The sequence below is a fragment of the Oncorhynchus kisutch genome, linkage group LG3 (genome assembly GCF_002021735.2).
Source record: "Oncorhynchus kisutch isolate 150728-3 linkage group LG3, Okis_V2, whole genome shotgun sequence".
Classification (NCBI taxonomy): Eukaryota; Metazoa; Chordata; class Actinopteri; order Salmoniformes; family Salmonidae; genus Oncorhynchus; species Oncorhynchus kisutch.
This window is the reverse complement of record NC_034176.2, coordinates 56,157,718-56,172,268: the sequence shown is the minus strand read 5'-3', so window position 1 is coordinate 56,172,268 and position 14,551 is coordinate 56,157,718. Positions and strand designations below refer to the sequence as shown.

Here is a 14,551-nt window from a genome sequence, read left to right as displayed (position 1 = left end):
TAGCCTCAACCATTAGTGACGTCGGGCACTGATGTGGGCGATTAGAACTGGCTCGCAGTAGGCATTCCTATTAATCCCAAAGGTGTTTGATGGGGTTGAGGTCAGGGCTCTGTGCAGGCCAGTCAAGTTCTTCCACACCAATATCGACAAACCATTTCTGTATGGCCCTCGCTTTGTGCACAGAGGCATTGTCATGCTGAAACAAGGAAAGGGCCTTCCCCAAACTGTTGTCACAAAGTTGGAAGCACAGTATCATCTAGAATGTCATTGTATGCTGTAGCATTAAGATTTCCTTTCATTGGAACTAAGGGGCCAAGCCCGAACCATGAAAAACAGCCCCAGACCATTATTCCTCCTCCACCAAACTTTACAGTTGGCACTATGCAGGTAGCGTTCTCCTGACATCTACGGTGAAGCGTGATTCATCACTCCAGAGAACACGTTTCCCCAATCCCCAATTTTATGCTATCCAATCGGTATTTACAGTCTTGTCTCATCGCTGCAACTCCCGTACGGACTCGGTAGAGGTCGAGAGCCGTGCATCCTCCAAAAAACAACCCAACCAGGCCGACACAATGCCCGCTTAACCCGGAAGCCAGCCGCACCGATGTGTCGGAGGAAACACTGTGCACCTGGCATCTGTGTCAGAGTGCACTGCATCCGGCCCGCCACAGGAGTCGCTAGTGCGCGATGGGACAAGGACATGCCTGCCGGCCAAACACTCCCCTAACCCGGACGACGCTGGGCCAATTGTGCGCTGCGATTCCTTAGACCACTACGCATCTCGGGAGCCTTCCTCCGTTCGACTTGCTAGGTTTTAGAGGGAGTTTTGTAACAGCTGATGCTGGGTCAGTCTACGTTTTGTTAATCCCAATCCGTATCAGGCAATGGGAGGGGCCTGTGACTAATTCATCTGTCAGGAATGGAGGCCATAATACAAACAGGAATGTGTGTGTGAGGGAGTGTGTAGACCTGTCTGTGTTTATGTATTTTTGTTACGTGTGTGTATGGTATTGTGTGTTTTATTTCCGGGAGCATTGTGTTTCAAATTGATTTGTTTGGGAGTGCATTGACTGACCGTCGTGACAGTGTTGTGCCATAGAAAAACCCAATGCTTTTAAGCAGTTCTAAACAAGGAATCTATTGAGTTAATGCACAGCATGCGCTCACTCTGACGCACGTAAATGATGCTAAATGCACATATTTGAGAGGATGTAGGCCTGGAGAGTCTAACGTTGATGTGTTGAGCTTATATTTCTTTGGGGGGGGGGGGGGGGGTAACCAGTCTATTTCCATAACCTTGTTATCTATCTGTCAATCGAACAGTCAGTATTTAACTCTTCATAGAGTTAGTATGCAGGAGGGAGGGGGAGGAAATGATCAATCTAGGGACTTGCGAGCTTGTGTTTCGAGCTTATCTTAGCCATAGAGTTGATACAGTGATACTGACTGAGTTTAATCATAGCCACCTTTAGGGGTTTGCGAAATGGACCTGTTGACTACCGTACAGTATATTGTGACTACCTAGGGATAATAATAAACATAAGTCACCATTTCTAGATAAAAACATTCAAGAACTGGACAGGAGTGTGATTACATTTATCATAGATTCTGTAGCCGGTTAAGTCAACAAGTGGCAAAGACCTTGTCTGTGGTTCTGTTTTGAAAGACTGTCGCATTTTCCCTGATCTATGATTTAAACGCTACTGTACGTGAATGCAGCCACATATGCTTGAGGCCTCGGCCAGATGACTTTTGACCCTGACTCTCAGAATGCTCCAGGGGTGGGTGTGGGGGTGGGAAACCCAGGCTGGGAATACACACTGAAGAGATGGTTCATATTAGAGCCAGAAACACTCAGCGTCCCTCTTGTGCTGGATTCCCGAAAGGTTTTTCAGTATGTACTTTCATCATATATGTTTAAAGTGCAGTCAAACATGTGTTTTCCTATGTTTTGTTTGTACAGTATTTACACACTATGAGGTTGGTTAAATTATGATAATGCCCTTTTAGTGTAAGAGCTGTTTGAAAAGACCGCCTGAGATGTTTTGATGGGATGCAGTTTTGGCCAGTAAATTAGTTAATAGACCAATCAGAAAGCGAGATCCAAACCGCTCTGTCAACAGCTAGTTTTAAATTTCAGACCACTCCCAGACAGTCCTAGCAGAATTATTGTTTGAGAATTTGCTCATGCTAAGAAGCTATTTTTGATTCTTTTTGACATTTTACTTGAAAACAATCACAGTAGGGTCCTTAATTGTGACCCCAGAAATGATTTGAGATAGAAACTGCTGCATTGGACCTTTGTTAAATAAATGAATCTGACAGCTACAGTACACAGTCAGGTGATATCAAGCTAATAGGCCTCAGTCCTGCTCACTTATGGTGAACTAAATATCTCTGTACAATAGAGAGAGTAAGTAAATAAAAGTCCATGTCTCTCAGGCATATACATTGCCTTCGGATAGTATTCAGACTCCTTGATTTTAGCCTTATTCTAAAATAAAAAGACTTGAGGCTTTAATCGCTGCCAAAGGTGCTTCAATAAATATCAATTAGCAAACATTTCTTAAAACCTGTTTTTGCGTTGTCATTATGGGGTATTGTGTGTGGATTGATAAAGGAAAAAAATGGTTTAATACATCTTAGAATAAGGCTGTAACCTAACCATGTGGAAAAGGTCAACGGGTCTGGATAGGCGCTGTATGTGTAAAAACCCTCCTATGAGTAACCAATAATGTGCCTTATACACTGCCGCTGTAAGACCTGTGGATGAATCCCTGCGGTTTAAGAAAATGTTTGAATCATCTGAGACTGACGTTGATCAATTTCTCACTAGGTCTTCTCTCATTGTCTCTCTTCATGCTGCATGACAGATGGGATTAATGATGCTTGTGTGGCGGAAACGATCTCTGCTCTGCGTGGTACTTTTATCCCCTGCCTCGGTCGTGCTTCTCTCCCCTTCACATCCCACCTCACCCCACCCGCACCACCCTCTTGCCATTTTTATTATTACCTTATTTTTTTTGAATGTCTAATGAATAGAATAAGAGATGAGAAGGATCAAAGGCTCCTTTGGCGGTTTCTCCTCCACAACCAGCCTTCATCACAAGAGAGATAGAGCGAAGCGAGAATATCCGTGACATGTATAATATTTCAAAGGGAAAATTGGCCTTTCCGTCCACTATACTTCATCCTCAACACTTCATTGACAAGGGGGCCTAGGATCTCTCTGTCATAAATACTTCACCTATTTTCTTCGTTTGTTGTTAGCATTAGCTGCCTGGCACAGGATGTGAGAAGACACCTTGTCTCCGGTGTTGGAGCTCGTCTTCAGCTTGAATCAAAGTGTTGACAGGCTAATGCCGCTGAGCACCTCCACTGCTTATACACGTGTCACTTCCTGTGAAGAGTATCTGTATCAGTCTGTATGTAATCAAAGGAGGAGGCTCTGGGTGATTTTGATGGTCTGAGATCAGTAATACAACAGCTTGGCATCCTGTGGAGGTTGCCTGAGCCTTGCCCCACGTCTCTACATCTCATCAGTGTAGACAATGGTTTATGAATTCACAATTCAGATTGTGATATCGAAGTAAAGATGATCAGAACAATGACTTCCTTTTATGAAGTTGATATCCACCCTTCCCTTTCATTGTTGGCAGAGGGAAATGCTTTGTATGGAGTTGAGGTTCATGGATAATGACACATTCTTTGGTTCTGTCAAGTGGCGTATCTGATGAGGTGATTGAACAGAATATTAAAGGCAGTTGCTAAATGTATCCTCTGGCTTTGTGCCGTAGGGGCGTCACAATGGCTGTCGTGTGATAGGTGACCTGGACTCGGCTCTACTTTCACCAGACAGAACACTACCGGGGTATAGCGTTACAGGTGGTGAGTTATTGAACCGGGGCGGCTGGTCACGTTGCTTGTACTGGAGAACGGAACTGTTATCGCTATAGATGCGTTGTCGAATGTCCCTTTGTAAGCAGATTCGGTTACTGACAGTATCACTAGTCAGCCAATTGACGTTGCTCTTTGAGCGTCTAGGCGCAGATTAGTCTCATGTGCTTTACCTTCTCTGGCAGCAGTATACAAGTTCAGACATTTCACTTTCAACTTTTCCACACAGGGGTGAAAAGAACAGTACTGTATCCCTATTGATAACAGTTGGATATTGGATTGTGTACAGTTTTGAAGGTTTTGCTTACAGACTGATTTTTCATACCAACAGCCACTGCAGAGGGACAGTGAAAAGGGGACCCAGAAGCTGTGGGTTGTCATGGACACCTTTTTCCGCCGGCACTTTAGACTGAAAGGGGCTGGGCAATCCCGACACAGACGGCCTGGCGTGGCAGTGCCCACAAGCAAGGCTCGCCGGCGCTCCAGTGTAGGACTGCCCTCTGCTGGCCTGGTCCAACGTAGACGCTCTAGTGTGGGACTGCCATTCACAGGTCCTGTCGGACACAGAAGATCCAGTGTAGGCCTGTCGCCGACGGCTCAAGCCCAACGAAGACACTCCAGTGTTGGCCTGCCGTCAGGTTATGTGGGCCGTAGATTCTCCAGTGTGGGCTTGGCCTGCGCTGCTCACCAACAACGCAGGCACTCCAGCGAGGTGCAGGGGGTGCACTGTTGTTATGGAGGCGGGAAGCTAGTGAGGACCAGATACTACACCAGGCGTCGTTCTAGCACCACCGTGGCCTGTGTCAACCCCCGCTTCTCTGTCCGCCGCCGGCAAGCCGGCAAGCTCCGAACCATCGACACCCACCTGCTGGGGCCCTCCATGCTGCTGGCCAGCCTGGTCCAGATGAGTGAGGAGCAGCAGAAGGGGGCACCAGAGGCGCAGGGTGGTGAGGGGGCGTCAGGAGAGGACACTGAGAGCTGCCCCTCCTCGTGCTGCTCTGAGTCAGAGGGGGACAGCTGCAGTCAGAGAGAGTGTAGCACCAGGTCAGAGGGCAGCGGGAGTGAACGAGAGGGGACTGCGGCATCATCATCATCACATCCAGAGGGAGAGAGGACGTGGGAGGACTGGAATCAGGCTCATAGTATGGCAGCCTTAACGATGGAGAACATCCAGCCCCGGCCCCTGAGCCGCGCCCTGCGCTGCCTGCGCCGTAACTCCTCCCAGCTGCTGCCGGCAGAGGCGGTGCACCGTAGCAGGGCTGTCTACGGTGTGCACGGGCGTTATCGACACTCCAGCCAGTTACGTAGGCCTTCCACCATCTCCAACAGCGCCTGGCCAGGCAGGCTAGTCCACCCGCCCAGCCGCAGGAGCTCTATAGTGGCCTGCCACTCCTCCCGTTCCCTATATAGGAACTGTTCCGCCTGCTGGAAACCCAGAGGCCGCAGGGAGTCCCTCAGCCCCCTGCATGGCATCTACTATGACCCCCGCCTGGAGACTTGGAGTGGGTTCGTCTCGTATGTAGACCCCCCTACCTTCGCCTGGGTTACAGGCAGTGTGTGTGTGTGTGTGTAGGGGAGGTGGGCATCTATGGCAGAATACACACAGAAAAAGTCTGTATACACAGTGCATGTTTTAGACCACACTATTTGTTTTATCCGAACAATAAAAGGGGGAAATGCATGCCAAAGTCACTGGCCATTCCTGCCTGTCCAGCCATACCAGCACTTCCTGGTCTAAAGTGTTGATGTCAGTTAAGCAAGTGGTTGTGTCTAAACCTGCTGCAGTATGTAACTGCAAACTGGAAAATCTTTCATATTTTACACTTAACTCTGCTGATCTTTTGTGTTGCTGACATGTAAGCTAGGATTTTTGTTGAGTGACTCCTACAGCACCTTTCATGCAGGGTCTCAGTCACACAAACCTGTCAAATACCCACCTAGACCTCATCTGTACCTGACTGCACATCAGCTCAACAGGGTGTTGTCCTACCGAAGGGAAGGACAAGCAACCACTTCAAAAGCTGTATATTGCATGACGTCAGATGTACCATTTCATTATTCATCATGTGTGCTAAACCTCTCTCTTTGATCAGGGCCTACCTTTTTTTCATCAGTGAAGAGTGGGTTTACCATTAGGCACTTGATTTTACTGTTGTTGTGATGCCGTATCACACTGGGAGTGTCATCTCAATGATGTTATGGCAATCCTTCAAAGGTGTTGTGTCTGTGTCTTTTCAGGAAGGCCATCGCTAAATCGGGTCTACAGCACCTGTCTGCCCAGCCCAGTGCCTCAGCCCTGGCCAAGTTTGACCCAGACAGGGAGATCCGGAGCAGCTGTGACTGGACCGTAAGTGCAGCCTCTGGCCCAGCTTATAGATCATTTTTTGTTACCTCATCATTTATTCATCCAGAGATACTGTTTGGTAGTGGATTCTATGAGCTGAGATTCCTATTTGTCAGGGTAAAAAAAAAGTGTATTTAATAGACTCTGCCTTTTCCTCCAGGAGAACGCCCTGTATGGGGAGCACATCTGGTTTGAGACCAATGTCTCTGGGGACTTCTGTTACGTCGGAGAGCAGCACTGCTTCGCCAAGACACTGGTGAGTGGGTTTGTGTGCAGCTACCCCTGGCCCAGCCCGACATTGCAAAGCCACAGATGCTGTGAGAGGAAGAGGGGAAGGGAGGAATGAACTCATTAGAGGAGAAGTATTTCCTTGTCACACTGTTTTTCGTCCGTCAGTGGATGATACTGTCCAGATTTATTCCACCCGGTAACATACTATACACTTCCAGAGAATGCCGATTGTATAGCTCAATAGCTCTCTGCAACTGTAAACATTACAGTATGAGATGGTGCCATGTTATGAACACAAACACGGTCTCTTCCTTGTTTTGGAAAACTGATGGGATAGTAAAAAGTGGCCAACTAGGAAGAGAACCGGTAAAACGAGCCCAATCTTTTTGGTTTCCTTGCATTATTTGTATGATATTTAGTTCTGATAGCCACAGTGTGTGACACCCAAAATGAATGTTATGCAATGCTGTATACCAGGGGTGTCAAACTCATGACAAAGTGTCTGCTGGTTTTTGGTTAGACACTCGACCGTAGACTCTCGGCCCTCTGTGGAATGAGTTTGACACCCCTTGTGTAGAGGCTCCCTCTGGTGTCCACATAACCATAACACACTTCACCGAAGAAGTGGTGCTGCCATCTTGAGGGTGTTGCACCCATAGAGGTAAACAGAGTGCTCTTCTTTGCATCTGTGCCATATGTCTTCTGTGACAACATCGGCCGCGCCATTGAGAGCTTTCTTAATTTTAAAGTAGTCAAAGGTGGATACTGCCACCTGGAGTGTGTTGTCTGAACAGGTATAAAACCAATATTTGTAATTTACTGCCATCTGCAGTTAAGGAATGTTTGCTCAGGTGTATAATGCATTTGGCTGATCCCTCCTGAGGACTTTGATGGAATTATGGGATTCTTCCATAACCCATAGGAAGTTCCACCAAGTTGACTACTTTAAATGGGGAAAGTCTTCGATGGCACTGCCTATGCTAAAACTGGCTTTGAGGCATTAGAGCGGTCTATCTACGTTTATGCTTGTGCCCTGAATTATCGAGTTAAATAAAGTCATTTCATTACAAGAAGGGTCATTAAATAATACTCTCTCACTCTCATCTCTTGTCACCACAGCAAAAATCTGTAGCCCGGAAAAAGTGTGCAGCCTGCAAGATAGTGGTTCACACAATCTGCATAGAGCAGTTAGAAAAGGTACGTTTCATAAACTTTTCTTCCAGCGAACTGTGCTTTCACCTGGTAGCAGATAGATGTTAATACATGATGTATCACCAAAGTTGTGGAAATTAGTTAACAGCATGAATACCAAGACCAAATTAGTTGCAAATGTTGAATCCCGGAAATACCGTAATATCAGCATTTTCAGATGCTGTCTGTCAAGGAGACAAAATGTTTCCATCACATCAGGCAAGATGAGATTGAAATGGTAGCCTGCCAACCTAACCCATCCTGCTCCTCTCCAGTTATTCGACACCAAGGCTATTCCAAATGAAGCCAGCCTGCTTATCGAAGACCCCAACTTTAGAGTGAGACACTCTGACCTCTCTCAGGCTGCTATGGGATATAACTAGTGCTAGATCATACTCCTTCTCTGACCCTATCTCACTACGCTACCTGACCCATTGACCGAACCCTCAAATGCTGCACTCTGATTGGGCCATTCTCTGGATAAGTTTCTTTCCAAAATTGGGCTACTTTGATTGGTAGTCGAATAGATTGGGTCGCTCTTTCCTAGAAATGTTTAGTTGCCAAGTTGATTTCAATTTCTTTAACTTGTTCCCACAACTCTTCTAATCTGAGAGTTTGTTTATAGCTATCGTTTATACTTTATCTGATGCTGTTTTACGGTGGAGGTGAAGGTGAAGAGCTGATTGTGTCACTGACATAATTTTTCAGTAAGTACTGTACTTCTAGGTGAACAAGAACTTCAGCATGTTCAGTTTAACCTGAAACCTCTCCTGTTGGCCGTTTTGGATTACTGACTCAGCATTTTATTTTGGTGCAGGGGTTTTTCTAACATTTTGAAACGACGACAAAGCAAATAAATCAATGTTTTAAACCATTTGTTTTCTCCACGCCATAGATCAACTTTAGGTGTAAACCGTCATTCAGGGAATCGGGGTCTAGGAATATACGAGAGGTAAGTGCCAAAAAACTGTCATTTACATCTGATCAGCATGATCATGATACTCATACTTTATTTTCACAACTTTTTCATCCTCCTTTGTCTTGTCATTCTATGTGTCTGTCTATCTCTGTAACCCCTCCCTCTCCTCCTGCCCCTGCTTCCCTTTTGCCCTTTGACCTTCTCTCTTGACCTTTGACCTTAGCCAGTCCTCCAAAGACAAGGCGCTCTAAAGTGCCACAGGCGGATGGCTAACTGCATGGCCACCCCTTTCCTGAGCCAGTCCCAGGTACCATCCCACCCTAACTCCCCAGATCACCCCAATCCAAAGCCACAGTTATGGGGGCAGTAGGAGAGTAATGCCTGACTAGTTTAATGAATATAAAGACTGGGTAACCCCTAAGGCCTATGGTTCTCCAGAGCAATCTTTGGGTGTCCTGGTTAAAATTCCCTCATCAAACATTTGCATTCAGACATTTTTGTCATTTTAGCAGACGCTCTTATCCAGAGCGACTTACAATTAGTGCATTCACCTTAAGATAGGTATATATTTTTTCCATCTTTATTTAACCAGGTAGGCCAGTTGAGAACAAGTTCTCATTTACAACTGCGACCTGGCCAAGAGTAAGCAAAGCAGAGCGACAAAAAAACAACAACACAGAGTTACACGTGGGATAAAGAAAAGTATAGTCAATAACCCAATAGAAAAATCTATATACAGTGTGTGCAAATGAGTAAGGAGGCAAGGCAATAAATAGGCAATGGTAGCGAAGTAAGAGCCAATGACATATCACAATCGTATCAAGTACATTTTCCCTCAACAAAGTATTTACCAGCCGTCAGTGCTGGTGGGACAATACGTTTTTTTTTGTGTTTTTGTGTGTGTTTTTTAAAGATACTCTTCAAAGGGGTATGGTTTCAGACATTTTCCTAAGGCAGGGACTACGCTGTTCTGACTTTAGGGGGAAGTTTGTTCCACCTTTGGAATGCCAAGACTGAAGAGCTTTGACTGGCCTAAGCTGCCCTCCCGTAGTGGTGGGAGGGCCAAGAGACCAGAGGTGGCAGAACAGAGTGCTCGGGTTGGGAGTTTGGCTTTAAACACAGTCTGAAGATAAAGAGGTGCAGTTCCCCTTGCTGCTCCGTAGGCAGGCACCAGGGTCTTGAAGTTGATGTGATCTTCGACTGGAAGCCATTAGAGTGTGAGGAGGAGCAGGATGACATGTGAGGACTTAGAAAGGTTGGACACCAAGCGGGCTGCAGCATTCTGGACCATTTGCAGGGGTTGGATGGCAAAGCGGGGAGAGTTGCAGTAGCCTAGACGGGAGATGACAAGTGCCTCGATTAGGGCCGTTACAGATGTTGTAGAGCATAAACCTGCAGGAGCGAGTCACTGCTTTGATGTTTGCAGAGAACGACAAGGTGGTGTCCAGGGTCACGCCAAGGTTCTCTGCACTCTGGGAAGGGGACACCATGGAGTTCTCAACCATGATGGAGCGGTCTTGAAATGGACAGGCCTTCCCCGGGAGGAAGAGACGTTTTTGTCGAGGGTTGAGCTTGAGGTGGTGCGCTGACATCCAAGCTGAGATGTCTGACAGGCACGCAGAGATACTTCTCACCACGTTGGTGTCAGCATGTAGGAAGGAGAAGGGAAGTTGAGTGTCATCCACATAGCAATGATAGGAGAGACCATGTGAGGATATGATGGAGCCGAGTGACTTTGTGTGAAGAGAAAAGAAGAGTGGGCCTAGAACGGAGCCCTGGGGGACACCAGTAGTGAGATCACGTGGTGCAGACACTGATCCTCTTCACGCCACTTGGTAGCAGTGACCTGCCAGGTAGGATGCAATCCAGGAGTATGCAGCGCCTGAGACGCCCAACCCTGAGAGGATGGAGAGGAGGATCTGATGGTTCACAGTGTTGAAAGCAATGGTTAGATCTAGGAGGATGAGAACAGAGGAGAGAGAGTCAGCTTTGGCAGAGCGGAGAGCGTCTGTGACACAGAGGAAAGCAGTCTTAGTTGAGTGAGCTGCCTTGAAGCCTGACTGCTTAGGTTCAAGAAAATCGTTCTGAGAGAGATACCGAGAGAGTTGGTCAGAGACAGCACACTCATGTGTTTTGGAAAGAAAAAAAAGAAACGATACCGGTCTGTAGTTTTTGACATCAGGGGTCGAATGTTGGTTTCTTGAGGAGGGGAGCCACTCTGGCCATCTTGAAGTCAGAGGGGACTCTGCCAGTGGTCAGGGATGAGTTAATGAGGTTAATGAGGAAAGTGAGAAATGGGAGAATGTCTCCAAAAATGGTCTGGAGGAAGGGGATGTTGTCAGGCGTCCGGACCTCACTCGTCGCAGGATTTCATCTGTAGAGAGCGGGGAGAAAGAGATCAAGGCATATGGTAGTTCTGTGTGTGGGACCAGTGGACTCAGTAGCCTGAGTGAAAGGGGAACAGATGTTATCAACCTTTTTTCCCCAAAGTGGTTGGCAAAGTCATCCGCAGAGAGAGAGAGAGAGGAGGGGGGTGGAGGATTAAGGAAGGAAGAGTAAGTGGAGAAGAGTTTCCCAGGGTTGGAGGTGGAAGCTTGAAATTTAGAGTTATAGAAAGCGGTTTTATCAGTGGATACAAAGGAAGAAAAGAAAGAGAGGAGGGAGTGGAAGGATGATGGATCCTCCAGAAGTTTAGTTTTCTTACATTTCCACTCAGCTGCCCAAAGCCCTGTTCTGTTAGCATACTACACTTAGTAATTATTACCACAGAACTGGGTTTATACACAATAATGTTCACTGTGTCTGTCCTAACCTCTGACATTTGCAAATTTATAAACCAATCAACTCAACACAAGCTTTCCTTAATCTCACTCACCATTGTCTAGATGAACAAAAAATAGGGAAATCACACTATTTTAAAATCGGGCAATTGTGAGTGAGTTGATTCATGTGTTTATGAACGTTGGTTTTCCAGCCCACCGTAGTGCGGCACCATTGGGTCCACCGGAGGCGCCAGGATGGGAAGTGTCGGCAGTGTGGGAAGGTGAGCATGGTTATAATATCAATTCATTCATTTCTGCCCCATATTGCCCTATATTGCAGGATGAATGATCTCATGAAACATGTTCTTCTTGAGGGTACATTACATCTTAGATCTGATTTAATTTCTCTACAGGGTTTCCAGCAGAAGTTTGCCTTTCATAGCAAAGAGATTGTGGCCATCAGCTGTTCGTGGTGTAAACAGGCAGTAAGTTGGAAGGTTGGTTGTACTGTACAGATGTAGGATCTTAATTTGACCGGCATTGTCGCAGCAACTTAATCTTGCAGCAGCGTCACCTTGTCTGAGAGAGATTTTCATGTTTATCCAAACTTCACGCCAGGGTAAGCCTACACAAAACACAGTCCTTATATTAAGTGTTTCTAAAATCCAATATGGGGCATAAATGAATGGTGGAAAAACGATTGGGACCATTTCCCTGTTTGACCGCTAGGATTTATGCCTATTATGACATCTCCACTGCTCTATTTGATACTTATATATGATCGATGTTATGATTGGAAATTGGTTTATTGTAAATTCAGCCTATGACTGAGAAACCAATCAAATCTACTACTACTACTACTAATATTAGCAAGTCAAAATTAGGCTACATGAAAAGTGCAATACTGTTAATACAGTTGTGTGCTATTGCCTGTTTTCAGGGAATTTATGTCAATCTTGAACTTCATCTGCATTTGGAATTACTCAGCAACAAAAGAGTGATACAATGATGTTCTCAGAGAGAGTATGATGCCTGCCTCTGTATGGTCTTAGTGCTGCTGTGCCTCATAAACTATGGATGATAATGGTGTGTGTGTACATATGCTTGTGTGAGACGTTTGAGTGTCTGTGTGGAATGAAGACACTTCCAGTGGATGTGGATGCACGTGATCACTGATGTGTTGTGTGAGTGTGTACCGTAGCTGGCTTCACCCTCTGTAATGGTGTACGTATGTTCTGTGTTTACGGGACACAGTCGGGTGAGGGCCTGTGTTGAGTGGTTTTAAGTGAATGTCGGTGTGTGATGTGTTGTCGGTGTGTATTGCGCTCACACCGATGCCGTCCTTTCCTCCGTCCGACTGTAGTATCACAACAAGGTGTCCTGCTTCATGCTGCAGCAGATCGAGGAGCCCTGCTCCCTGGGTGCCCATGCCTCTGTGATCGTACCCTCTACCTGGATCCTCCGGGTCCGAAGACCTCAGGTAGAAATGTTTTTATTAAAATAAAATAAAAACAGATGTATATTGTCACATATACCGGATAGGTGCGGCAAAACAAGGTCAGCCATGGTAGTACGGTGCCCCCAGAGCAAATTAAGGTTACGTGCCTTTGCTCAAAGGCACAGAGGTTTTTCAGCCTTGTCTGCTCGGGCATTTGAACCAGCAACCTTTTGGTTACTGGCCCAACGCTCTAACCGCTACGCTACCTGCAGACCCCACAGACACATAATACACAGTCACATATACACTTCCAAGAATTCAAATATTCACTGCCGCCATGTGAGTTTACAATGTGCACTGGCATGCTTTCCCAAATACTTTGTGGTGCCATTGCACTGAGAAGCCAACAGAGGGTAGCAGTCATCCGTTAGTTGCGGATGTATTTTGTATTTTTTATGGATCCCAATTACCTACTGCCAAGGCAGCAGCTACTCTTCCTGGGGTCCAGCAAAATTAAGTCAGTTTATACAATTTTTTTAAACATTAAAATATATTAACAGATTTCACAACACACTGTGTGCCCTCAGGCCCCTACTCCACCATTACCATATATCTACAGTACTAAATCCATGTGTACGTGTGTGTATGCATGCGTCTGTGCCTATGTTTGTGTTGCTTCAGTCCCCGCTGTTCCATAAGGTGTTTTTAATTTGTTTTTGCATCAGTTACTTAATGTGGAATAGAGATCCATGTAGTCATGGCTCTATGTAGTACTGTGCGCCTCCCATAGTCTGTTCTGGACTTGGGGACTGTGAAGAGACCTCTTGTGGCATGTCTTATGGGGTATGCATGGGTGTCCGAGCTGTGTGCCAGTAGTTCAAACAGCCAGCTCGTTGCATTCCACATGTCAATACATGTCATAAATACAAGTAGTGATGAAGTCAATCTCTCCTCAACTTTGGGCCAGGAGAGACTAATACATGAATATGATTAATATGAGCTCTCTCAGGCCCAGCCGTGCTGCCCTGTTCTGAATCAATTGCAATTTAAGTCATTTTTTGTGGCACCTGACAACACGACTGAACAGTAGTCCAGGTGCGACCAAACTAGGGCCTGTAGGACCTGCCTTGTTGATGGTGTTGTTAAGAAGGTAGAGCAGCGCTTTATTATGGACAGGCTTCTCCCCATCTTAGCTACTGTTGTATCAATATGTTTTGACCATGACAGTGGTCAATTTGCTCAATTTGCTCAATTTCCACATTATTTATTACACGATTTAGTTGAGGTTTAAGGGTTTAGTGAATGATTTGTCCCATATATAATGCTTTTAGTTTTAGAAATATTTAGGGCTAACTTATTCAACAGTTATGATACATTACATTGTATTATTTATAGTTGATCAATTGCTGTTCCTTATATAAATGGAATACCGATGTGACATTTAATCCTCGCGTGTTATTCTTTCAGACCTCACTAAAGTCGAGTAAAAAGAAAAAACGGACCTCGTTTAAGCGCAAGTCCAGCAAAAAGGGAGTAGAGGTGAGTTTGAATTGTTACCTCATCCGCCGCAAATGGCCTTTCCTACCGTTTGTATTGTGAGGAGACGTGAGGAGACGTACATAACTAAACATCCTTTGTTGATTAGCCTGAGGGGCATCGTTCCTCTTATACTGCAACTGTTGTGAACTGTTGAATTGGTTTTTACATTGAAATAAAATGAAACGCATACTTATGAAATGGTAACTAAAAAGGACAATGTCAAGCTG

General features: G+C 45.7%; 1 protein-coding gene across 23 annotated transcripts in view; it reads left to right on the top strand.

Moving 5' to 3' along the window:
• LOC109885361 (diacylglycerol kinase zeta-like) overlaps positions 1–14,551 on the top strand; it is a 123,535-nt gene that overhangs the window by 65,151 nt on the left and 43,833 nt on the right. For 6 of the 23 annotated variants that reach the window (XR_004206117.1, XM_031808861.1, XM_031808864.1 and 3 more), the window contains exons 2-12: positions 4,232–5,415; positions 6,139–6,247; positions 6,405–6,500; positions 7,595–7,672; positions 7,942–8,004; positions 8,562–8,618; positions 8,809–8,892; positions 11,560–11,628; positions 11,761–11,844; positions 12,711–12,827; positions 14,253–14,324. Coding sequence is in view for 21 of the 23 variants with exons in the window: in XM_031808861.1 (XP_031664721.1) it covers positions 4,232–5,415; positions 6,139–6,247; positions 6,405–6,500; positions 7,595–7,672; positions 7,942–8,004; positions 8,562–8,618; positions 8,809–8,892; positions 11,560–11,628; positions 11,761–11,844; positions 12,711–12,827; positions 14,253–14,324 (2,013 nt within the window). In the remaining 2 variants the exon portion in view is untranslated. Of the gene's footprint in view, positions 1–4,231; positions 5,416–6,138; positions 6,248–6,404; positions 6,501–7,594; positions 8,619–8,808; positions 8,893–11,559; positions 11,629–11,760; positions 11,845–12,710; positions 12,828–14,252; positions 14,325–14,551 lie in introns of all 23 variants that reach the window. The other 17 variants (XM_031808914.1, XM_031808907.1, XM_031808928.1 and 14 more) reach the window with 8 other exon arrangements.